Source organism: Tigriopus californicus, chromosome 12 (assembly GCF_007210705.1).
Source record: "Tigriopus californicus strain San Diego chromosome 12, Tcal_SD_v2.1, whole genome shotgun sequence".
Taxonomy (NCBI): domain Eukaryota; kingdom Metazoa; phylum Arthropoda; class Copepoda; order Harpacticoida; family Harpacticidae; genus Tigriopus; species Tigriopus californicus.
In genome coordinates this window covers 2,270,515-2,295,469 of record NC_081451.1, presented here as the reverse complement: position 1 = coordinate 2,295,469, position 24,955 = coordinate 2,270,515, and the positions used below count along the sequence as shown (strand labels likewise).

General features: G+C 40.8%; 4 protein-coding genes across 6 annotated transcripts in view; 2 read left to right on the top strand and 2 right to left on the bottom strand.

Moving 5' to 3' along the window:
• Positions 1 to 4,482, top strand: part of LOC131891991 (cytochrome P450 6B2-like) — an 11,853-nt gene extending 7,371 nt beyond the window's left edge. The window contains exon 3 of the mRNA XM_059241703.1: positions 3,467 to 4,482. Within this exon, the coding sequence (XP_059097686.1) occupies positions 3,467 to 4,420 (954 nt within the window). The 3' untranslated portion in view covers positions 4,421 to 4,482. The remainder of the gene's footprint in view (positions 1 to 3,466) is intronic.
• Positions 4,483 to 6,055: 1,573 nt separating this feature from the next.
• LOC131891236 (sphingomyelin synthase-related protein 1-like) lies at positions 6,056 to 20,257 on the top strand. 2 transcript variants are annotated; one of them, XM_059240759.1, is made up of 8 exons: positions 6,056 to 6,492; positions 7,929 to 8,068; positions 9,314 to 9,575; positions 9,671 to 9,770; positions 18,802 to 18,991; positions 19,299 to 19,507; positions 19,707 to 19,954; positions 20,030 to 20,257. In XM_059240759.1, exons 1-8 carry the CDS (start codon positions 6,180 to 6,182, stop codon positions 20,089 to 20,091), a joined length of 1,524 nt encoding a protein of 507 aa, XP_059096742.1. In that variant the 5' UTR covers positions 6,056 to 6,179; the 3' UTR covers positions 20,092 to 20,257. The 2 variants fall into 2 exon arrangements, with proteins under 2 accessions (XP_059096742.1, XP_059096743.1); XM_059240760.1 differs by having other exon boundaries at positions 6,058 to 6,492; positions 19,707 to 19,961.
• On the bottom strand, positions 9,587 to 11,508 carry LOC131891235 (zinc finger Y-chromosomal protein 2-like). The gene is made up of 2 exons (XM_059240758.1): positions 11,386 to 11,508; positions 9,587 to 11,318 (listed from the first exon to the last, which is right to left on the bottom strand). Exons 1-2 carry the CDS (start codon positions 11,417 to 11,419, stop codon positions 9,772 to 9,774), a joined length of 1,581 nt encoding a protein of 526 aa, XP_059096741.1. The 5' UTR covers positions 11,420 to 11,508; the 3' UTR covers positions 9,587 to 9,771.
• On the bottom strand, positions 13,062 to 16,844 carry LOC131891234 (zinc finger Y-chromosomal protein 2-like). 2 transcript variants are annotated; one of them, XM_059240756.1, is made up of 9 exons: positions 16,592 to 16,843; positions 16,337 to 16,520; positions 15,705 to 15,880; positions 15,279 to 15,630; positions 14,634 to 14,690; positions 14,104 to 14,430; positions 13,572 to 14,026; positions 13,295 to 13,385; positions 13,063 to 13,219 (listed from the first exon to the last, which is right to left on the bottom strand). In XM_059240756.1, the coding sequence occupies exons 2-8, from the start codon at positions 16,514 to 16,516 to the stop codon at positions 13,346 to 13,348; spliced, it is 1,587 nt and encodes a 528-aa protein (XP_059096739.1). In that variant the 5' UTR covers positions 16,517 to 16,520; positions 16,592 to 16,843; the 3' UTR covers positions 13,063 to 13,219; positions 13,295 to 13,345. The 2 variants fall into 2 exon arrangements, with proteins under 2 accessions (XP_059096740.1, XP_059096739.1); XM_059240757.1 differs by lacking the exon at positions 14,634 to 14,690 and having other exon boundaries at positions 13,062 to 13,219; positions 16,592 to 16,844.
• Positions 20,258 to 24,955: the final 4,698 nt, after the last annotated feature.

The following is a 24,955-nucleotide window of genomic DNA, read 5'->3' as shown; positions in this document are numbered from 1 at the left end:
TCACCCTGGCGGAGATTGTTGTTGGCGGAGTTATCCATGGCGGAGATCGTCGTGGGGGAGTTCACTCTTGGCGGAATTCATCATTGGAGGAGTTCACTGTGGCGGAGTTCACCGTGGGGGAATTTGATGGTGGCGGAGATTGCCGTTGGCGGAGTTCACTATGGCGGAGATCACCGGGCGGAAATCCACAGGCGGAGATTGCGTTGGGGGAAACCGATGGCCACCGCTCTAATTATGAGTTGGACCATGGTTTTGGCTCGTGGTGGCCTTGACGAATCTCACCCCTTGGAACGACGAAACATTCATCTCTCAAAAGAGATTCAAAAGAAAGAGATTCACAACGCCGTTGAAGGATTACACGGAACAGGAGTGTCGAAATTGCAGTACCACCATGATGCTAATCATACCAATGATATTGGAAACTACTTGACCAAATCCACCAAAGACGGTGGCTTCACAATCCAAACCACCCCAACAATTGACGAGAGTCCCCAAATCTACCAACTAATTCCCAACCAATATTCATGCAGATCGTCTCGGTGTAAGGTATTAATGTTCCGCAACCTGAATAATTTTGGCAACGGAAGTTCAAGATTTGGAGTCACTCAACCTGCTTCCCGACTGTAGGTACGGAAAGGTTAAGAATTCTTAACAGGGGTTCATCTCCCTTAAGGCCTTTATTTTGAAAATTTGGCCCGATTCTCGGTCAAAAGGTAACTGATTCATACTGACGTTTGAGTAATAATGAAAGGTGCTTGAAATAAACTCAATTTAGTTTGATATATAATAATCAGAAAAGTTCTGCTTGATATAAACACTTTCTCTACAAGATCAGCACTTTGAATGCCCCAAAATCTTATCTCAATGTGGAGGTAGAACAGCAAATCGTTTTTTTCACCATTTAAGAAAAAAGATATTTTTTCTCTTAATTTCCTAGATTGCAATCTTAATTGACAACAAGCTGTTTAGCCACACTCAAATGTAATGGTTTTTTTAACTTATGTAAAAGGACCTAACAACTAGAGACCCTGGTCAGAGACGCGCGAGTTTTGATAAGTGGCTCCACTTCGAAAAAGTAAGCGCTCAGATGAACTAAAAAGTTTCCAAACAGATTTCGAATTGATGTGCTTTGAAGAAAGAGTATTGTCATGACAAGCAACAGTGAATATGTTTTTCAAGGACACTGCGAAATTTTACTCAAAGACGAGCTGATTCATAGATATGGCATTTTAGATTATCAAAAATAGTTTTGTTACTTTCTAAATAATTTCTGAACCCATTTTTAATAAGATTAGATTGCAAACACATTTCATTCTATTATTCATATTAACATTATGGCTTGTGAACTTTCTGAGTTTCTCAAGAAACAAGCCCCATTTACTTTACAATTTAATTTGTTGATAATGGTTGTACTTTCTATTTTCAAGTGCTTTAGTCTAAATTGATCCTGTCAGCATGCGAGAAATCAGCGTGACAACTATATTTTATTGAGAAATACCATACTGATGCAATTCTAATGGCAAAAGACACTTTAATTCTGTAGAATATGTTGGTTAAATCCAAGGTGAATCAAATTTGTCATAAGCCATTCAAAGCTTTGCCTTCTTATGCCATGCAAACACGTTAGGTCTTTTTGGAAGTGACTGACTCCCTGTAGTGAAGGTTTCCAAACAAAGCCCATGTTCGTTGACAATTGGCAGCCAATCAGATCGCTCGAATTTGATGACGTATACTCAACCTCGCGGGTCTCTGCATCCAGGGTCCCTACTAACAACTAGAGACATCACCCTTCATTGCCTTGTTATTTCGCGACTATGTTTGGGCCCTGGGAAATGCAAAGTGCCAATTAATCTGATAATAAATTAACCAATCTTGTCCTGGCTTGTTTCCGTGTTCTATTTCATGGGCAACTTTTGCCTCAAAAGGTCTTAGTTAATGAATTATGACCTTTCCAAGTGTCAATCGTAACAGAAGATTCAAAGACGATGTCCTAGTTTTTTTTGTTTTGAAGTCACGTGACTCTTGCTTACGTTGAGTAGTGACGTGGAAGGTGATGCCCAATAAGGGCCCCTACTTGTAACGTCAGACAGCCTAAACAAAACGGGAAGACGCACAGTAGATTGGTAAATAAACCACGCGTGACGTGACATGAAAGCGATTTCTTTTCCGGACATTATGTGACCCAGGTCACTAATTATACATATGAATTTGAAAGAATTAGCTACAAGTAATACATACGCATTATCCTTCAATAAAGAGGATTCGACTTAATCAGCCCTTCATTTGCCAGAGGCTGACTCACAAAGCGCCCTCTGAAGTCCAGAACGCAAACCATATTTCGTGCAACGTAAGGGGGCTATAGATTGGCTAAAAGGTGAAGTGATTTTAGGTGAAAATAAGTGTGGCAGGATCTACTCTCAATTAAATTTTCACAAGATTTGTTCACGGCAGGGTGCTTGTTGAAGCTACAGTATGTTAAAATATATAAAGCTGATTTGGAAGCAAAATGCATTATAGAATTGAAACTGATAAAGCGGTAAGAACACGTATCGCGTTACCAAAGACAATTGTTTAGAAAAATAGATTTGCCCAGAGGCAGTAACTTGATCTCCTTATCAAAAAGATCCATTGGGAAGGGAAATTCTTGAGGAAAGCAAACTTTGGCAGACGATTACTTCATGTCTCATAAAAGAGTGCTCATTGGCCTTGCTACCGTAAATTTGTATTTTATCATGTGTTTAATCGTCCCTTTGTTCCACAATGTATTCCAATTTGGTGGAAATCAAAGATATTAAAAGCTGAAAGTTATAGAGCTTGACAGTGTGACTGTTCGACTGTTTCTTTTGCATTGGCTGCAATTCCCAAAACCGCCAAAGAAAACTCATCGACATTAGAATTTGGGGTCAGCCATGAAATTGAAAATGGATTTTCTCCCCGATTGCTCGGCCCTTTTGGTGGGATTTAGTGGTCCAATACTGAATACGAAATTTACCCACGGACAATTATGGCAATTAACCTCGACCTTAAATGAAATCAACCTTTAGTTCTGTAAGCTCACCTGCATCTGTGAAGATTCTAATATTGACTGAAAAGTATGAGAAAGAAAATGGGAAAAAAAATCATCCCCAAAAATGCTAAAAAAACAAACGTTTTTTATTCATGTTTAACCACAGAGGAAGCAAGGTCACGAGAGTGCCCTGCAATCAAGCCAGACCAGTTTTTGGGGGCAAATGGGTGACATCTGAAAAGCAACAAGAGTTTCTGATTGTAGAGGCGCTGTCTTCAATCGGCTGGAGTAGCTCTGTTCCATGGTTACCGATTCAGCTGTAGTAGAAAACCACAACGCACTTGTTTTTATTCCTTTTGTTCCATCTTTAATGGGTCAACTTGTCCAAAAGAACCGCACGATTCAAATCAACTAGTGCTCCATCATCATGAATTCAAGTCTGTTTGTCTCAATTTTCAGATCAATCAATTGTTAAGTGGCACTGCACTCATTCAATTGGCCAAATTCGCCCTTATCACAATTTGCCCTTGGGTGACGAAGATCAAGGAGATCACTTTCTTGGACAAAGAGGCTGGAGACTTTTTGCTGGACATTTTCGCCCAAAGCATAAAGGAACGGAGGAAGTCCAAGGTCAAACGAAATGATATCTTGGGTCTTCTGGTGGCTGCGTTGGATGCTGATCGCCAAGGAATCAAGGAAGAACTGGAAAATGATCAATTTGATCAGGATGCTCAGGTTCACGTGTCCAAGAAGACACCCATTTCTGATGACGAAATTGAGCTACTGCTCTTTTCAAACGCCTTGGTCTTATTTTTTGCTGGTTTTGATACTTCCTCTACCATTATGAGCATCACCTCCTATTTCTTGGCCACCAATGAAAATGTACAGGAACGAGTTTACCAAGAGGTTTCTAAGGCCATATCTGAAAATGGTGGCAGTGAGAGTTTGGACTACAACACCATCCAAGGAATGCCCTACTTAGACAAGGTGATCCATGAAACCTTACGCTTATACCCTTTGTCCTTGATTGAGCGCCTGTGCGTCAAGGACTACAAGGTTCCAGATACGGATTTCGTGATCCCCAAAGGAATGTTGGTACAAATCCCATCCCCCGCCATCATGAAGGATCCTCAATATTTCGATAATCCGAAGGAGTTCAATCCAGAGAACTTCAGCCCAGAAGCCAAGGCCAAACGAAGTCCATACAGTTTTTTGGCCTTTGGTCAAGGACCTAGGAATTGTGTGGGCATGAGATTTGCTCTGCTCCAAGTCAAGTTGTCCATGATTCGTTTGGTAGCCCATTATCGGGTGGAACGATGTGCCAAGACCGTCTCCGAGCTCATCCCTGATCCCAAATCAGGGTCTATTCAGCCTAAAGGAGGGGTCTGGCTGACCATATTGCCGAGACACTAGATGGAAGATTTATTAATTATAATATCATTCAATTTAATAATAAAAATGTGACCTCCATCAATCAGCTTTTTATGCCATCTTATCAACCGCTCCTGACAATGTAATTTGCAAGTAGTACTAGACAAAAGCGTTTTTAAAATGAATTCATTTAATATCTGATCCAAAATGAGAATGAGAATGGCCTGGTCCGGCCGTACCTTGCTCGGAATTATGTCTAAATAGTCATGTTGTAAACATGCGAATGAAGCATTGACTATTTGATTTTGTGAGTCATACGCGGCCCTCTCGGTCGGATTGTCGGAAGTCCCTAAATACGGTCTATAGGTTTCATCTGATGATGGGTGAGACCGGCCAAGATTTGTATGTAAAAGGCTTTTTTTTCTATACCTAATTGTAGAGTAATCTCACCGGATTTGTAAAAAACTGGAGGTACACTTGCCGATTACATTATTTGACAAAGTTCAGGAGAGCAGCCAAGGTTAATTTACCCACCATAACAAACATTATATCGCGAAAAAAAATATTGAACTTTCCATTCTGAAGACATTTCATCAAAATCAGCCAATTCAAAGTTTCAAGTTGGATGACCAGTATTTTTCAAATTGGTGCCCCAATAAGGATATCGATAGAGATGTCACAAAATAGGACGGACATGAACTTGAATTTGCCTTCTCATTGATACTTCCGCTATTAGTTTAGCCGTAAAAAATTGGGCCCAAAGATATGTAAAATAAATGTAGAAAATAAAGTGTATGTTTTGGGAGCCTTGGAACTCACCTTTCACATGTTCATGGCTAATTTAGGTAAAACATTAAATTTTGGAATGTTTCCATAGCTGAAACAGTGCATTTTAGAGGATATTCCCTTGTAGTCAACTGCTGCCTTGTCCAGTGTATACGACTTTGTACGTTCGTGACATGACGTTTGCAAAAAAATTGACAAAAACATTTACACTCAAAACACTACTTTCCAATTTTAAGCAATTTTGATGAATTGCAAAAAACACTTAAATTTTCCGCTTATCATAACTACGATTGCAAATTCATATCAAAGCTTGCCCACACACTTGCAACAATTGCAGAAGTAAAAGATGCGGAAAAACCTGCAATCTGTAAAATTTGCATCTTACAAAATTTTACAATGCCTAATGAAGACGCAAACACAACATGGGTTGGGTGTTTTGCCATGACCAAAGCTTAAACCCAAAACACTTTTGTTAATTTTACTTCTAAACATAGTGTTTCCGGATTATGGGTGGAAAAGCACTTCAATGTAAATAGTATAAGTTACGTTTTCTCAAAGAGACGGTTACAATTGAAAGAAAAAAAATCTAAAACAATTAAGTTGTCCAAGAATGTTCTCGATGTATTTCAAAGTCATGTACAAGCAATATATCTAGGCAATACTCACGTTCTCTAATTCAAAATCATCACAAATAACTTTTTATAATTTTCCAGTAGTTCTTGCAAATTTTGATCTTCCTCCACCTTTTGGAGTTTTATTTAGATTGCATTGTATATTACCAATTCACATTCACTCTACTTGACTCATTCCCTGTCTACTCAGGCTACCCATTCAAGTGGACGATTCAAGCCAGCCGTATATTCCCTCTAATGACGTCATTCAGCTGCCATTTGAATCGTTGAAAGTGTCCAAGCCTTGATCAAAACACACGACGTCAAACAAACATGAGCTGAGATTAGTGCCCTCTCCATCCTCGACGTAGACAGTCAGGCACCGTTAATCGTGTTTCTTGACCATGTCTCTGCCCGAAGATCATCCCTACCACCCGCCCTTGAATCCGGACTTTGGCGCCTTTTGGACCTACTTGCCCGAGGATCGACATATTCGCGACCAGCTCCGGGATGTCCTGGAATTCTATGACCTCTGGAATTGCTCGGGGCCGATTTTGGCCAACTTAAGTCGGCAGGATGTAGACTCGTTGTGTCCGCGAATCTCCTTGGGCGTGAAACAACATCTTATTCTAGGCCTTCAGCGATGGAAACGGGACCGGAAAGGGGCGGGGCCGCCCTTGGTCAACGGTTCTGCACGCGATTTGGCTGCCATTCCGGGTAAGATCTGGAGAAAGTGGGCCGTCTTTGTGGCCGTTAAGGGTTAAGGGTCCTTTGGATTAGCAAAAGACCGAAATGCTCGTATTGATAAGTGAAGGGTTTACCAAAATGTAATTCTACGGCATGATTATCATATGAAAAGATTTGTAAATTGAATAGTTGTTTCTATGAATACATGGCAATCAATGCAGTAATACAATTTTTGGACTAAAATTATGATCATTGAAAAAAAGATTTTAACCCCTTTCAAAGTGGAGTGGTTAAATATGCATAGGACTGGGACACAGATCTGAACTACGAAAAGGTAAAAAAGTCATGTTGACCCGCCGTTGAGAACTTTACAAATCTTGGAATATATCAAAACACTCATGAAAAATCGTAGCAATTCCCCCTCTCGACATGTTCAGCGGGTTTTGAAAACACACTATTTGGAGCATATTTTCGAAGTTTATATTTTTCAAAACAAAGAAGCATACTCCAATCGCAATAACGGTAAGGAAAAGTGAAGAAAAAAAAGGCATTGTGAATTTGACTCAGACAAGCTATGAGTAAGTTGCAGATTGAAAGAGAGAAGCTATCGTAAAATATTCAATTTCCAAGGTAAAACCAATTATCTGGAGAAACCCTAAGATTTCTCTGTGATTGTTTTGAAGTAATTCAAGATTCATTCAGTAAAATCTAACAATGATTGTTGTTGTGGTTGCTCTTGTTTCTTGTCAAAATCCCTGAAATTACAAATGTGTTGTGAATAAGAAAGAAAAGCAAAAAAAAAAAATAGTGTTGGAAATTGGTTTTACTTTTGATTTCTGAAGAATTATGGAAACGTGATTCGTTTGATCCTAAATAACAATAATGGAACCCAACATTCATTAGTTTTGCGACATAACTGTCGACCTGTAACTGTTCGAATTATATCGAACGGATATGTTAGGTTTAAGAACCAAGCTTAGAACTAAATGGTTGGCTCTTACAAATGCAAATACTTTTCAGACATAAGTATTGAGCAAATTCGTTGTTTATTGATGCCTTTTTGTCTGGCTGAGGATCATATGTTTGCTTCAAATAACTAAAATGCTAGCGAATTTCGCACCTCTTGCTCTTGTCAGGACTAAAAGGTTGGCTTTTTATTATTAGACCATAACTTTTGTCATTGAACGAGGCTATTTATAGGATCTGACATCTATCCAAATTGTAATATTTGCATGATTTTCATCATTAATTTGATTTGGCCATTTATCCTTCAACATCAAGCTCCATGTCCGATGAGTAGCATTAAATAGCAACGACGGTTCAACTGATTCTAAACTCCTGTGTTTGCTTGCTTGCCCGTTTTTTTGATTGGGTTTTCGCTGGCTTATCGCTACCAGGACTATTAACTTTAAAATAATGTTGATTTATAAGTCTCTAATAGTCAAAGTTCATCTGAATCATTTCAGGTTTGGGATTGAGTTCGAATTCGGATTCGTCGGGTGAATCGGAGGATGAGTTATGGAAAGAGGCCCGTCGTCATTCTACCTTGAACTTGACCAAGAGTCAGTCCTTGGACCAAGTTTTGGCCACTGGAAATGTACCTGCGGTAGGACGGATTAAAAGATACCTATCATAATTGTTGTTATTAGATTGAAAGGGTTTGATGAAGCTAACAAGTGTTCGTATGGTTAATTTGGCTTTATGCATCTTGGATCAAAGTAATAGTGTTGGATCAGTCGAAAATGAACCTTAGATTGGGTCAATGTCTGTATGTAACTTCTCTGCTGCCAAGGTGCCTACAGAATGCTACTTTTTGTGCCCTCTAAAAATATTTATCCTTGTTCAGAGACAATTTTTTTGTTAGCTTGCCCTGAAAGAAGCTTTGAAAACCTCTGATAAATTGGCGACTCAAATCGAATCATTTCAAAGTGCTAAAATGACTAATCCCTCAACAACAGGCTTGCCGGGATTTGGGATTCCAGGAGTTGTATTCTTGTATTTTCTTCCGGCCCAATTTGTAATATTTGTGACAAAGAGCTAGCTCATTTTTATTAGGTTATTTTCTTAATAACTTATAGCGGTAAGGAAGTCCGCTGATAGGTACCTATAATCAAGTAGTGGGACAAGCATTTTTAGAAGAGACCAAAGGTGGCTTTTAATTTCTTATCCCATTGCATTCATATATAAAAAAAAATTAGCTAACAGCCGCGCACATTTTTGGTGCTATTGATATTTCGTCAAAGTGCTAAGTAACAACAAGATTTCATTTGTGGTCATTACCATCGGTTTTACGACGAGAAATTGGTCTGTAGATTGCATCAAGGCGATGCTGCTGCCAGTGCTCTAAGTGGATGTCGGAAATTTGAGTTTTTTAACGCGAATAGGTAATGTATTTCCTTCATCTATATCCACACCACATTTTTTTCAACATCTTTGAAAATTTGATTTTTTCTAGCATGAGACGGAAAAACAAGAAATATGGTTCTGAGCTCAGAAAGATCTACGTAAATCTGTTAAGAAATTCTTGAAAATGAAAATTATTTTTGAAAATGATTGAGCAATTCCCAATTTACATATTTTTTTAAAAAGACCAATTTCCACCATTTTCGAAGATTTTGAACAAATAGAATAAAACAAATGGAACTTTAATCCGCGATTCAAAGGAATCAGAGAAAAAAAAACGACTACCCAGCGGAAAAAATTTGGTGCAAAATTATAACTTCTTCAGGTTTTTCATTCAACTTCTCCAAAATAGATTAATTTAAATTCTAATTTTCGAATTCGTGCCAGACCTATGTAATATTGAATCCATATAATTTTTTGTCACATTTCTGAATTTCACATGTTGCAGGCGTATCAACCAAGTAAAGGGTCCCGATCATCGCCCACGGCCACTCCCACACAATCAAGCAACCCACTGAACACTTGCCTGAGTTGCTTGATACGAACCAAGCATGGCTACGCCCTTAACTTACCACCAGACCGATTGAAAACGCTGATGGCCTTTCTGTATGGGCTTTGCGTTTCCTGGTTGTCGGCCTTTGTAATGGTCATTGTTCACGATCGCGTTCCGGACATGGAGAGATATCCTCCTTTACCAGATATTCTTTTGGGTAGGTATATGTTCCTTTTTCAATACATTTTAATGTAGAAAGTTGCAAGATGTCTCGTATGAAAAAAAAGGCCCATTCATTCCTGTCAATTGCAGATAACCTTCCCCACATTCCTTGGGCCTTTGAGATGTGCGAGAATATTGGCCTGATGCTCCTGGCAGTCTGGGCAGGGGTCTGCCTTTTCCATAGGCACAGGTTAGTGATCTTGAATTGTTTCTTCTTCATTCTCTTTGTTAGACGCTTTAAGGTCAGATGTATTACCCTCACGCTTAGCGCGCTCCCTCTTGTGTCTCTTCATGTGCACCTTCAGGTTGTATGCGCGCTCAGTCGAAAAGCTGCACTCTGCGCACTTCATGCGCTTAGACGCATCGCGCCGGTGAGCTTCCTGGGAATGGCTGATCAACCCATTGAAGTGATTGGCCTCAAAACCGCAAATCTGACAGCGATACTTGCGTTTTCCTTTGCCACATCGTTTGTTGTGTTCACGCAGGGTGAATGCAGACTTGGCCACATAATCGCACTCGGAGCAAGGAAAAGTGCGCCCTTCCTCTTGAAAGTGGGTCACTTGAACGTGACGCGTGAGCTCACGGATATCACTAGCCTGGAATGCGCACTCAAAGCATGGGAAAACGCCCATGTCTGTTTGCTCACGTCCCACTGCGGGAAGAAGGTGGTCTTGAAGGATGTGGGTGTTGAGATCTGAGAAGCTGTCAAATTCCAGCTCGCATTTCTGACAGGCAAAGCGTGACTCGTTGTAGTGAAGGCTCATGTGCTCTTTGAGCTGGGCCTGAGAGGCCTGCCGGACTTGGCAGAGGCTGCACATGAGAGTGTCGGGATGAAGGAAGAGGGTGTGATCTTCCAACTCTTCCTCAGAGCCAAAGTGGGCTTCACAAAGATCGCATTGGGGATGGGCTGCCTTTTGGTGACGGGCCAATGTCACTTTGGATAAGGCATTATAGCGACACAAATCACATTGAAAGATCTCCCCACCCTCCATGTCGTGTCGGGCTTCAAGGTGTGATTTCAGGCCCCGAGCTGTCCGCGCCACATGGGAACACTGTGAGCACGCCAGTCCAGGCATGTGGGAGGTGGGATGAATGTGGGCGTGCTGCAGATGCCGTCGCAAAGCCAATTCCCGAGTGAAGCTTTTACCACAAACGTGGCATGGGAAGCAACTGAGCGGTTTATGAACAGCCAGGACATGTTGCTGGTAGGCAGACTGAGAGGCAAAGGTCACAATCGCCAACGATTCGTGCTCTTGCCGACAGGCATACTCAATTCGAGGGTGTTTCGTTCTCAAGTGAGCTCTCAAAAGGGAGGCCATCTTAAATTTTTCGCCACACACGCCACAAGGCGCGTGGCGTACCTTAGCGTGCATTTGCCGCCAATGCTCGTCCAGTTCGTCCTCGCCCTCCTCAAATCTCAATCCTGGACAGAGTGAACAGACCAAGTGATCGGCATGATTGTCCTTCAAATGGTCGGCTCGCTCGGCTTTGGTTGAGAAATGAGTGGCGGGTTTGCAATATTGGCAAACTTGGATCTCAATCTTTTGCCACTCTTCCGTGTGACTTTGGTGGTTGTGATCCTCCAAATCCTCTGCGTCTTCGGCAACGAAAGTGCAAAATAGGCAGACCCGCTCCACCACTGGAATGTATTTCCGGCTGGAAAGTGGGCGGGTCTTGGCTTTTTTGACCTTTTGCCGCTTGATAATGGGCGCATTCTCGTCCTCATCTTCGTGGCGTTCTATGGAAAGAAGGAATCCAAGGTTGTAATTTCTAGGTACAATTTCCAATGAGGAGGGAAAATATACCTTCATGATTTGTTGAATTCTCGTTGGAGGCCATTATAAACTTTTAGCACCACTATTGTTGGCAGGGTGACCCGAGGGTCAGCTGGAGAAAATCGAGACCAAGTCGATCTTGAAGCTAAAAGAAGTCTGTCTACATTGTCAATGAAAAGAAACCTAGAAAATAACTTAACATTGCACGTCAATAATGCATCTTTGTCCTTTTGATGCACCAAGACCGGTGTTGCCGACAGAGACTGCCAAGCTAAAGAAAAATTAGACAGCTAAATTTTAAGTGATCATGGTTGGCGAACCAAAGCATTTGAACAATATCTCTCATGGTTTCCGGCAAATATGTAGAAGACCCTGATTGTATCAGACTTTGGCGAAAAAAACTGGAGAACGCCAGGGTCCTACGAATTTTGAGACTCAACCAAAGGAGCAGTTTGCTGAAAGGTTTCCATAACTAGGGTTTCTTCTTTGGATTGTATCACCCTGTTTGTTGGCTGTCACTCTAGAATAAGAGCACTGCTGTTTTGATCCAGGGTGACGAGAAGAATTTTTGGCTTTGTTTAGTTGCAAGACCAACTACGGAATATTGATGCGATCAATTATGTCTGCGACGCAGGTTTTCAAACCATTATTGCTAAGGTTGATTCCCGTTTGGTTTTTTTCCAGTCAGCCTGTCTATGTACTGGCGTTTTCTGACTGAAAAAAAGCGAACAGTTATGAAGCTTTACAGCACTTGCAATCTGCCGTGCCGGTATTCCGATTTATTTATTTTCCTTTCAATGATGCTTTTTATCTTCAATAAAGGTGTTCGAATTGGTGACGTAGCAACACTTCACTCGTTTCATGGTCTGAAGTAGGTTTGTTAGCTTACCAAGCATAACTTAGAAGAAAAAGCATAGTAAAGGCTTACAATTTTTTAGTGAAATATTTGCGAAAATTTGACAAAANTGTACTGGCGTTTTCTGACTGAAAAAAAGCGAACAGTTATGAAGCTTTACAGCACTTGCAATCTGCCGTGCCGGTATTCCGATTTATTTATTTTCCATTCAATGACGCTTTTTATCTTCAATAATGGCGTTCGAATTGGTGACTTAGCAACACTTCACTCGTTTTATGGTCTGAAGTAGGTTTGTTAGCTTACCAAGCATAACTTGGAAGAAAAAGCATAGTGTAAAGGCTTACAATTTTCTAGTGAAATATTTGCGAAAATTTGACAAAAATCTGTAGGCTGGTGACCAGGCTGTGCCGCAGACTACTTATTTATGATCGAATTGTGCATTCTTTGGTTCACAAACGCGATCAAATGATAATCAAATGAAATTTGGACTCACATGGGAAAATGGAATTTGTTTTGTTCCGTTAACTATGTGCCGTTTTACCCCTTTGTTGCTTTCAAAATCGTTCGTACTGCTCGTTGTTAAAATGTTTGTGATTATTTACTATTTTTTACGGTATAGGCCATATTTTTATTGCGCTGTAAGGATTTTTTGGAAACTGGTACAATTTTTTTAGCCGTTGAATGTTGACTTCCGCATCCCCTCACGGTATTTTCATGGCCCTACTACTTGAGGTTAAAGATTGAAATAAACTGTTTTTGTTTAAGTTTTATATATTTTCTGCAACTTTTGCCGTTATATTTTGTAGCTAGTATGCCTATGAACTTCATTGATAGTTTTTGAATGATCTTCCTCATTAAGGCACGTTTGTGATTATGTAAGAAACGAAAAGTAAAACTTTTTAGATACAGCAATTGTGATTTATTCTCAAGTAGAATAAGTTAATCAGGGCTCTAGTCAAATAACGAGCGTCAGGAACATTTGGCGGAAGGCTCAAAGCCAATAATGACCTGCAAGGAAAATGAACCTCTTGTATATGGCAATTTAAACATGGAAGGTTAGATTATGTGGGTTGTAATACCAACCGTTTGTTGCAAAAATTCGGATGCTCTTGTCTATGTTAAGCAATATTCATCTTAAGTGTACACCTGGCTCGACGTCAGATTGTTGCTTTGGCTGCAAAAAATGGAAAGGATTGAGTTATTGAGTTATACTACGTTTATTTCCATGTTGCATGAAAATATATTAAACCCAGCAAGATCATTCAAAACAATTGCTTTCCCGAATAATATCAGACCAATGACTAAACCCTACACCAATAAACAAAAATTGCATCAAAAAAGTAAAGAAAACGCTATTCACATTGTCTGGAAATCCAAAGTGTCTCCACCGTCGTGTTTCATGCGCAGATGCGATTCAAGTGCGCCATGGCTGGTAGCGACGTAATCACATTGAGGACAGGGCGCTCCGTGTGCGTCTTTCTTGTGCACAAACATCGTTCCTTTGGAGGAGGTCTTGAAATCGCACAGTTCACAGATCAGTTCCTTCCCACGATGCGAGCGCAAATGTTTAAGCAGACCACTCTTGTGGCAGGTCTTGAAATCGCATTGCGTGCATTCATAGCGCTTATCACGCTCGTGCACTCCACGGATGTGCACGTTGAGATTACCGCGTGAGCTTGCCTTGTAGTCGCAGTACTCACAGGGGTAGAGGCGCGATTTCTCGTGTACCTGCACGATGTGCTGCTTCACGCACCAACGTTGCGCAGATTTGAATGTGCAGTATGGACAGTGGAAACTTTTTTCCGAGTGTCGCGCCTAGAGGAAGTGGTGTGAAAGTTAAAAGCTTTACAAATCTAAAAAAGTTTCTTTCACAATAGAAACCAACCACTTACCTTTTTGTGGCGATTGAGGAACATGATGCGGTTGGTGTTGTAGTCGCACTGATCGCATTGATAGCCCTTGAGTTCATGCGACTCGGAGTGCTCATTCAACTCCCAGGCACTTCCGCCCACAAATTCGCACTCATTACACTTGACCTCAATAAGGTTGTGATCAGAGAACATGTGTTCATACAAAGTCATGGTGTTATTGGTGCGGAAGGCGCACATTCGACATGTCCTTGTGCGGGCTTGACTCTTTTCTACGTGTTGGCTTGTCACATGGAGGTCAATGCCATTCTGAGTGACACTTTGATAATTGCAATGGTCGCACTTGTACACCTGAAAAGCAAGAACGAGGACATTGCCTAAGACAAATATGAAGAACTTGAGGGGAGCAAACAGCGTTTGGAGATGCAAGCAAATTTTTTCAAGCAGCAAGATCCGTGCATTTTTTTGAAATGAAATTCGATGAAAAACACTGGTTGCTCCATTGTTCTGAACTAGTAAGAAAAACAAATGCAATTTCCTTGAAGGTTACTCACGGCAGATTGATCTGAAGTATAGAAGGGCCTGGTTGAAAGTTCTCCCTTAGCTGATCTCTGAGGATTAACAAAGAAATAATTATTGTTAAAAGAAATCATTTTGTTTCAATATAGTGAAGACGCTGAGATAAGTTCTTTGCCACGAATTTCATTCCAAAAATAATTTTAAGGCAATCTGCGTTCAATCAACATCTTCAAACGCGCTTGTTGAAGTAGTGAAACGCTTTGGAAGTCTTTAGTCTTTTAGTCCTCCCAATATCATCAGCGAAAATTCATTCAAGTGAAACGAATGCAAAGTTTTAAAAGAGCTTTCATCAGCAATGGCCGGGGTCAACTTCAAATGTATAAATTAGCTGTAGACAGGAAATGACGAAGACTTCTTTAACAAACAAAACTGTCCTCTCGAACATAAGGCTTCACTTTACTTTGCTCAAGGAATCAATTCCAGCTGCTGAAATCACAACAGCAACTTCAATGTTTGCAGGATCTCGGATGTCAAATGAAGTATTAGCAGTCTGCAAAAACTTTCATGTTTCTCATACGTCCTCAGTCGAATGAGCCATCAAATGGGAGCAAAAGGGGTCAAATTCATCTCTTATTCAAATCTACAATCGTTCTAAAATACTGAAAGGTCGTTAAACTTACTTTTCGGACATGCTCGTTGGCGACATGCTCGGCCACCATGATTCGGGACTCGCCCACATAGTCGCAATGGACGCACTGGTTGTGTTCAATCTCCAGATGGCGACTCCGAATGGTGTAGTCGGTGGTGGAGAAGTCGCAGAATTCGCAGAGGAAGTCCTTTGTGTTCATATGATCCCTTTCATAATGGAGCAGATAGGGCATGCGGTAATCACTCCGGAAGGTGCACTCGCTACAAACGTAGCGCTTTTCAACACAGATCCCATGGATGGTCTGCATATGGAGCAAGGTATCCTCAGTGCTTTCACCCAAGTAGCTGCAGAGCTGACATTTGTAGTCAACGAGCATTTTGAATCTGAAAGGAACGAACCAAAACGCGTGTGTGAGACCCTTGGTCCATGAGGATGGGGTTCTCAAGGTAATCCTTACTCCTCCATCCGTTTGTGGACAATGAAGTCGTTACTCATCTCCTTGTAGCCGCTGGGGTTGAGGATGATGATCTTCTTTTGGTTAGGGTCTCCTCCAGAGGATCCGGAACCCGGATCCCTGGCCAAACTAGGGTTCAGGCGGAGACCTCCGGTTTCTTTCGGTTTTTCACGATTTTCCTAAAATAAAATTTAAAGAGAGTTGGTGCTATTTTCAATTTTGTAAAAAAAAATACACCTTACTTGAACAATTGATTGTCGAGCTCACAAGACCTCAACTTAGATGATGCTACATGTGTTTATTGAAGCATCATCCCAAACTATTGATGGAAACCAGCCAATGTTAAACTCCAAGTCGATTCAATCCATTCCTACTCCACCTACCTAACGCCAAAAAGACCCCAATTTTGAAGGATTTATGCCTTTTTCTAAAAAAAAACTCATATAAGACTAACCAGAGCAATCTTGAAAACTCCAAAGCACCATTTAGTGTCCCCAAAACCAAATATTATTAAGAAACCCAACATCAAAATATCTTTATAAGTTGATAAAAATTCTAGGATGACAATAGACTTTTGATCTGGACTGAATTGTCCAATGAAGTGTCATACCCAACTCAGTGTAAAGCACGCTTACTTTCGATTCTTCTTCTTCTATATCATCGACATCCAAGGGCTCAGCCTTGACTTGGACCACATTGTCTGGAGTCTCGGTCACGTCATCACTCTTCTCTTGTTTGATATCAGAGGCGTCAATCAAGGGGTCGGGATCATCTGGATCCGTGTCCATAGCCACAAAATCCGGCACATCCTCCATTGTGCTAGAACAAGTAACCTCCAGAATCGGCCGAGTCCGTACTCCAATAATACACACTACTATTAGTATACTCACCACTGTTTTTTTTTGAGAGTAAAAATAGGTCAAGGGTGAAAATGGCTTTGCAGAACTATATCAGTTCTGAGGTCAAAGAGGTTGGTTCGTCCTCAAAATCGTCACGTTTACGCCCTAAAGGTGGTTCTCCCCATGTTTTGGGGGTCGGAGGGTTGATAGGATGGTTTAGTCTTGAGTGGCGAAGGAGAAGCGTTTCAGGAACGCTTTGTTTGGAATTTGGAAATCCAGGGTGACCCATTGGAGGGAGATCAAAGAACACGTGATGGGCATCGAAATTGGCGGGAAAACGGAAATTGATGTTCCTATTAGCTGCTAATGATTAGAGCGACAAGTTGAATTGGTAATCATAATCTTGAGTTGTCAGATTTACCTGCAGGTTGTCACGCTAATAAGTAAACGTAAAATTCATAAATATAATTCCTTTGCTGACCACTGGACCTACCTTGAAAAAAGAAGAGCTAAACGGGAAGAAATTTTTTGAAAGAATTTTTGGCCAGTTTGGCCGAAAAACAATTGTTAACAAATTTACCACTTTTCCGACATTTTCCACTATCTGGTTCTTTCTTAACTTGTTTGGAAACTATAAATTTGCTTTTGTGATTGATGATCAGATGCAGGATTCAAACCTCAGCCAAAACTCTTTTAGTATTTCTTTTGGTTTGAGTTTTCATTGGCTTTTCTAACCGTTGCAAAGAATGCAATCCCCACTACAATTAAAATGAAAGATTGCGATTTGTCTTATTGCTGCCATTTCAACTTCAAACATTATTTGGTCTAAGGACGAATTTGAATATCAAATTCAACTCCTTTTTTTTCGTTTTGGCAAAGTCTAGAATTATTTTGTTTACAAAAGCACCCTCAGCAGAAAAACCAGTAGGCTCCAGAAGACATTCAAGTTTTATTCATGACATTTGTGTTAATTGAAAATACTTCCTAATGTCGAGGCTTGCAAAAAAATATGTGATTTTTTTTTATTTGTAAACTCACTGGATAAACTATTAAATAGAGTTGGGTGCCTAGATTTTGAAAAGGATGAAAATGCAGCAAAGAGGCTAAAAGGGGCTGAAAACGACTTTTCCCCCATTGTAACAATTCTTTTTGCATGATTCCGACTTGTTTTGCATAATTCACACCTTTTTGTGCATTTCACGACCTTTTTTCAGCTTTTTTTTTTCAACTTTACACAGTTTTTCGGCTTAAAAAGCACCTTTTTTTTAGGTCTACTGATCGCACCCTAACTCTTTTAGTTCTGACTTACCTTAATCTACGCAAAACTAAACTGCCCTGATTATTCATTTACATCTTGCAATTCAGCCTTTTTTAAGGCCTTGAAAGCTCGTGATTTTTTTCAGGTTTTGTTGAAGGTCTACCAATTGATATTGGAAAGTCGGAGGCATGTGTTATAATTTTCGCCAAATAGTAAGCGATTGTCGTATCAACCATTAATCGAGGTTTTTTGGGGTGTTGTTGCAAGGTTGAAGTTGATTGAATAGCGGTAAATCTTCAATCACATAATAATCCCAGCCAACAAATGTGTTCTTGCCATGAGATGATCGAAAAAAAGTGATTCACGAATGTTCCGTTCCTTCATTTCTTAATTTTTTAGGAAAGACTAGCTAAAGTGTTAAAACGTAATCATTTTGAATTACAAGTTTAATAAATTTTCATAAAAAAACACCTTAAAGAAAGGACAAAATCGTTTGACCCGATTTATTATCATTGTTAGTTCATATGATTCTGAGTGTGGGCTTAAATGTCCCAATCAAGTACTTTCATGGATAAGATCTTTGACTACCGAACACAAATGACATCTCAAACTGAAAAAATATTGCCCGAGAAACAGGGCAAACTTCTGAAAAAGTGATAAGAAGGCCCATGGTCAAAGGTCGGCTCCTAGTATTGGCATTGACCATATGTAATTTGGCTTTATTTTGGAGAACGAAAAGTCCTCTGGTATTGAAAAGATTAGTATTTTACCTTATTGCAATTCAAATATTATTTCACACGGCGCAGCCGATTTTTGCAATGTTCAGATTTTTAGCCCTTCGGCATGACATGACTCTAGGAAACATGTAATTTATAAATGTGTGGATCATGGACCTATTTGTGTAGCAGCATCTTTACAAAAAATTACTTCTTTGAAGCACAAATGTGGCTGCTTTTCTGTCCGCTTTGAAGATCTCATTTTCAACTCCACGTTTTCATTTCAGATTCATTTTAATGCGACGATTTTTCTCGATATCGGGCACGATATTTCTTCTTCGTTGCGTGACCATGTTGATCACGTCATTGAGTGTGCCGGGAAAACATCTGGATTGCTCGCCACGCCCCTATGGGGATATTTGGCAAAAGTTCTATAACGCTTATTTGATTTGGTCAGGAGCCGGGATGACTTTACAGGTAATTCGAATCGATCCATTAAAGGTCTTGAATCTTAAAATCACTCGATTGAGTGGGCGCTATTAAATGAAATTTTCAATGTTTGTTTTCCATATTTAAACCCTTGACTCTTGGTTTTACAATGTCAGGAAAATATGAAGTGTACAATTTGATGGGACCAATAGATGGGACGAAAAGAATAAAATATTCAAAGTGCCGACGTATCTGTCAATAACCAAATCTAAATGAGAGTCCGCAAATTGCAAAAAGCTGTCGCAATAAACAAGTTTTGGAAGAATATTTCTGAGACGAACTTTTTTCATTTCAGGGTGTGCGCACATGTGGGGACTACATGTTCAGTGGTCACACTGTCTCCCTGACGTTGTTGAACTTCTTTATCACAGAATACACGTCCCGGAGGATCTATTTCCTACACACTTTCACTTGGATTTGCAATGTCTTTGGCATTTTCTTCATCCTTGCCGCCCATGAGCACTATTCCATTGACGTCTTCATTGCGTTTTATATTTCATCAAGGTACTGCATTCATTTTACAAACAAATTTTAACTCAACTAAAAATATTCTAAAATTAATTAGTCCTAGTAAGAGAGCAAGTAAGGAAAAAATAGCTTTTTTTTTTTTAGACACAGACACCCTTCCGACACTTGACATGTATTTAAAGCAATAACAATTTTACACACTTGCGCCCATCTCTGATTTTTTCCCTTTCAACAGATTGTTCTTGTACTACCACACCTTGGCCAATAATAAGGGAGCCACCAGAGTTGGTCAGAGAGGCTGGTTCTATTTCCCATTGTTCTACTTCTTCGAGGCCAATGTGGATGGCCGTGTGCCCAATGTGTTTGAATGGCCTCTGCGGATCGAAGATCTCAAATGTCTGAGCCTCAATATCAGATCCTTTCTGCCTGATGAAGCCATGTTCTTGAAGCCCAAACCAAACCCAGAAACAGCCAGCACAAAAAGTACCGGGTAAAGCGAGTCAATTTCGAAGTAGGAGGGCGTATGATTTTTATTTTGTACCCGTTTGTATTTTGCAGTGACGTCGGATCGAGTGGAGATACCAAGGGACTCAAGAAAGAGCAATAAGAAAATGTATTAACTTCGGTTTTTGATTGGATTGTCTGATTTGCTCTTGTAGAGCCACCCAAATTTAGATTCTACTATATTTCGACAAACTATAACAAGGTTGACTTATTTTAACAAAAGATAACAAATTGCATTCGTTCCTTCTCAAGGATTTGTGAATTACGGATGATTTCCTCTTATTTCACCTTGCATTAATTCACAAGTTTCAAGCCTCTTCCGTTGTAATAGCTCTGATCATTCCGATTTCTTCTGTGCTTTCTCACAACTAAATGCCAAAGGCCGATCTGACGGGCAATCTTTTCTTGAAAAGAAGTCTAGTCCGAATCTGAGTTGGACTCAAAGTTGGTGATTCGCTTCCGTTTTTGAGGTCGACAACGTCTTTTCGGATCAAGTTTACTCTTGTACACAGGGGGCATTTTGGTGGCCTCGTCAACGAGGAACGCGCAATTTCGGTAATAATATGCCTGTTCCAATTTCAATGCCTTGGCCACGGCATTTCCAATGGATTTCAAGGTCCCGATGGCCAGAGGCTCCTCCATGAAACCGAAGGGATGATTGTGGCGCCGGAAAAACGCGCCCTCCAGGTATCGTTTATTTTTGGCAACACTGTCCATATATGTTTTGACATAGCTGGCCAGGTTCAAAGTTGGTTGGGTGGCCATTTTGAACGGTACTAAGAAATTGGCACGATCTTCATCAGATTTGGGATCATAGGAGACCCAGTACCCCTCTTGGGAGAGCATCACATCACCAACTTGAAGACGATTCAATTGTTGTGGACTGAGTTTGCCAGCCATGATGATGGCTGCAGCCGCCTTCTTGAGGACCCAAAGAGGGGTGCTGAAGTCCTCATGCGTGAAGAAGTGTTCCAGCTCGGCTTGAGTGAACTTTTTGAGACCCAGGAGCCCTTTGTCCCTATCCTCTGCCCGGTACTGACTGAGCAGTTCGTTCAATCTGCTAAAACTGTTGACCGATACGCCGAAGATCCGATTGTGGTAGAAATTTAGTCTAGATCGCTTGTTGGCTAAAGTGGAAGAGAGACTGTTCTTGTTCGAGCGGAGATACTTATAGTATCGGATGTAGTCATCTTCTTGGGGTGCATTGGATTGGCAGAAAGCAATGAAGGACTGCCATTGGATCTTGTACTCAGATTTGGCGCGTGAGCCAGTTTTGGATCCGAAATCTTCCACGTCTGCAATTGGAAAAGCGGTCAAGTCCAGGTTTTGCTGCAGGTTACGGATTTCCATGGCTATGGCTGCACCGTAAGTTGAGGGGCCATTCCGATGTTCCATGTAGAAGGATCTTCCCCCATGGTACTGATCAGGTTCGGAGAGTCCCAGTCTCTTGGCTACTATTGTTGGGAACTTCCAGAGTCGAGCTTGCTGTAGATTGGCTGAAGAGTCCATATCATGCTTTAGAAACTGGCCTTGGATAGGTTGACCTAAGTTGGCCTCCAAGAGAGTCAGGTACTGATCAAGAGCTCGAGATACCGGACCTGGTGGAATTGGAAAAGACACGTCTTCACGCAATCGATACTTAGCCGGCCTTGTGACCTGAACCTTGTAGCCCCCGCTACTAAGCCTCTGGATTTGATTACTCTGCGCCCTGGAAATGGTTCCAACATTGACCTTGGAATAGAAAAGTAAGGCCATGGCGGCCTTGATCAAGACCATCTCAGGATCTTGGAGAACGTCCATGTCGAGGAAAGTCAAAACATTATCTCTAGTTAATTGTTTGACCTTTTTGTTCTTCTTAGCCTCGTCCATGGCCTTCCAACTGAGGATGGCGGTCTTAAGGTTGGGCCAATCCATGAGCGATGATTGGAATTTTCGTTTGTGCATGAGGTTCAAGAGAGAATACTTGCGAAGAATCGAGTTGACACTATCACCTTGAGTCTCCTTCAAGTGCCGAAAATAAGTGGCATAATCTTCCTCACTCTGAGTCTTCTTGCAGCCAAAAAACTTGGCAAACCTCTGCCATTCCTTCCATGCCCTTCTATGATATTCCTTATTCGAGATATCCAGATTTTGGTCGTCTTGATCATCATCAGAGTCCTCCGACAGGTGAACATCTTTCGAATTAACAAAAGCCCGGTCCAGATATCTCTCCGGATTGGATAACTCTAGAACCTCTGCGATCCGTCGAGGAATGTCTCGTAACTCCGTGATACTCATCTCGCTTTTCATGTGAATCTTGTGTGAAAAGGCTCTTATCAATGGTGAATCATCCTCGTTGTTGGGTCGACATGCCCTGCAAGCCACCACATACTTTCGCAATTTGCTAGCCTGACATCCCAAGACGTCATGGTCATCAAAAGGGACCATGAATGTTGAGCCATCGGCTCTGAGGGGATGCTTGATCCGCAATCCCATCTCTGACAACTCCATGTCGCCCCATTTGATGAATTGTAGTTGTGAGCATTTGAGTTGCCCGCAATGAGCCAAGACCGCCACCGCCTTGAAGGTTACCCATTGAGGGGAACGAAGGCTTAAACGCAGAAATCGTTTGATGTCTTCGGATGTGAAATGAAGCACATCGTTTCCAGGTTCATTTCCGATGCCTTGGTATCTGGATGGCTCCATGGTCTCATCTTTTGGCAACCAATTTCGATCCAAGAAACTTGGAAGGAACTTTTGGGTTAGGAAGAGATCTCTCTGTTATGGTCAGGGTGACAGTATGAAAGAACTTAGAACTGACGCGAGGATGACTACATGGTCAGCTCGAGGAAATCTTGGTTTAAAATTCCTTTTGCAAAAGACAATACGATATAAGCGAGAGAAGTCCTTTAATTGGATCCAGAGGAGTGGACACGTGGAGTTAAGCTCATTTTAATTTTTTGTCAAAGCCTTTTGACGGATGCATGAATGGAAACGGGGAGAAAGCAATTGTCATTTTAGGGCTAAACGTAAACCTTTTCTTATCTTCAAAACCATCAGGGTATTATTCGTTCCTCAAGAAATGAAACGGATTACAGTTACAACTACTTTAACCTAAAAGAATAATTAATTACACAACCATTACTCGCCATAATTTGCAATGGCGTTACTCGTTACAATTATATGTTTAGTAAGATTTTAGATGACCGATACTTCAGGTTTTTTTTTTGTTTCAAGACCATATTTCTTTAATTCAATGGCTAACATGCTTGGAGAAGTTCTACAATGTGTTTCCATTTTTCAACCCCACTTAGCTTAGAAGCAACAACTCAGAGTGCTGCCAGGTCTTCTGAGATTCATAATGCCATTTTCGCCTTCAAAGCGTGGGGCGTATGTTGGCGTTGATCCAGGAGCAGGATTGAAGTCACTCTTGGACAAGATTTTTAAAAAAATTCCCCATCAACCTTATATTCAAGGGTTAACCAGATCAGCCAACTCTAATTCGTTGGTCGATCAAATAATACATATAAAAAAATTAAGTAAAATGAATAAATTTCTTGTCTTGAAGTGCTGGAATTCAATCCCAGTAGCGGTAAGGAAGTCCGGAAAAAAAACAAGAAAAAGAAAACACAATATTCCGGGGTTTACTAGACAAAGAACTTTTGCAAAAGCCAAGATAAATGAGCTTTTTGGCCTCAAAACTGCCAATTACTAAATTATATTAAGGATTTCCCAATGCCAAGGGGTCTTGAAAAAATGCCAAGTTTTGAAAAACGGGGATCAAAAAATCCCACCTGGCAGCTCTGACAACTCATTCTTTTAATGACGAGTCTGTTGAGGTTGATGACGTTAGTCAAATTGAGCAATTTGATGATTTTATAGTTACAGATCAAGATGCATTAGCGGCCATCAGGGACTTTAAGCTTGAAAGTTCTCCTGGTCCTGATGGTGTGACATCTCAGTTTCTAATGAGGTGCTCACTGTTTCCTACTCCTGTTTTCTCGTACTTGATGCGTTGCATCTTGGATCAGGGCAAGTTTCCATCTTCACTAAAGTTAGCTCACATTGCTCCAATTCTGAAAGGGGGAGGAGATAAGTCGGTCCCCAGTAACTATAGTTCGATTTCTCTCACTTTGAATATTGCGAAGGTATTTGAGAAGATCATGAAGTCCAAACTTCTAAAGTTTCTTGAAGTCCATGAAGTCCTTCCTCCTAGCCACCACGGGTTCCGAGCACATTTTAGCACGGTTAACCAAGCAACTTTTTTCAGGTTTGTTTTTTACGGGCTTTTCTAACCACAACAGGGAATGCAATCCCCAGTACCATTGAAATGTTAGGTTATAATTCGTCTATTCATTACCTTTCAATCTTTATATGATATTTGGTCTACCAACGAATTTGAGTTGGCAGACTGAGCTAGTCCTTGAATGTTGGGTTGATCTGGGATGCCATCTAAAAATGTGCTCAAATCTGACTTGAAAGATGCAACTGGATCAATAAGGCCTACATATTCCCTACGAATATTAGAGGGAAGCAAATTAAACAATGAAGGAGCCCGAAAAAGAAAAGAAGTAGATTTCAACATCCGAACTAGCCTGGATTCTCGAGGGCTTGAAGGTGCTCTCAAAACACACGTGAAGCCTCTGCGGTCACTAAAATTGACACTAAATCCTGGGTAAATCATGGATGCTTTTGAAGACGTACAGTATAAGATACCTTTCGTACCTTCTCTGAACACTGTACAGTCCCAACTTTTTTAGTCCCTCCCAATACGAGAGCTCTCTCATTCCTGTGATGTCCCTAGTGAAACATCTTTGGACTTGTTTGACCTTTTGCAAACCTGCTGAACTCATTGGAACCCAAATGGATGAAGCATACTCAAGATGTATCTGAACAACCGACTTGTACAGAGTTGGACTTAATCTTTGGACTTAAACGTGCGATATATCATCCCACATATTTGAAAAGCTTTACCCACCTTCAACTGGATATACTGATCGA

Excerpts from the sequence above, each read along its gene's own strand:
- LOC131891236 (XM_059240759.1), top strand. The coding sequence starts at position 6,180 with ATGTCTCTGCCCGAAGATCATCCCTACCACCCGCCCTTGAATCCGGAC. Across the intron at positions 8,069-9,313 it reads CCACTGGAAATGTACCTGCG|GCGTATCAACCAAGTAAAGG; the intron begins GTAGGACGGATT and ends CACATGTTGCAG. Across the intron at positions 9,771-18,801 it reads TGCCTTTTCCATAGGCACAG|ATTCATTTTAATGCGACGAT; the intron begins GTTAGTGATCTT and ends TTTTCATTTCAG.
- LOC131891235 (XM_059240758.1), bottom strand. The coding sequence starts at position 11,419 with ATGGCCTCCAACGAGAATTCAACAAATCATGAAG. Across the intron at positions 11,319-11,385 it reads GAATTCAACAAATCATGAAG|AACGCCACGAAGATGAGGAC; the intron begins GTATATTTTCCC and ends TTCTTTCCATAG.
- LOC131891234 (XM_059240756.1), bottom strand. The coding sequence starts at position 16,516 with ATGGAGGATGTGCCGGATTTTGTGGCTATGGACACGGATCCAGATGAT. Across the intron at positions 14,691-15,278 it reads CCAACGAGCATGTCCGAAAA|AGATCAGCTAAGGGAGAACT; the intron begins GTAAGTTTAACG and ends GTTAATCCTCAG. Across the intron at positions 14,027-14,103 it reads TCCTCAATCGCCACAAAAAG|GCGCGACACTCGGAAAAAAG; the intron begins GTAAGTGGTTGG and ends CACTTCCTCTAG.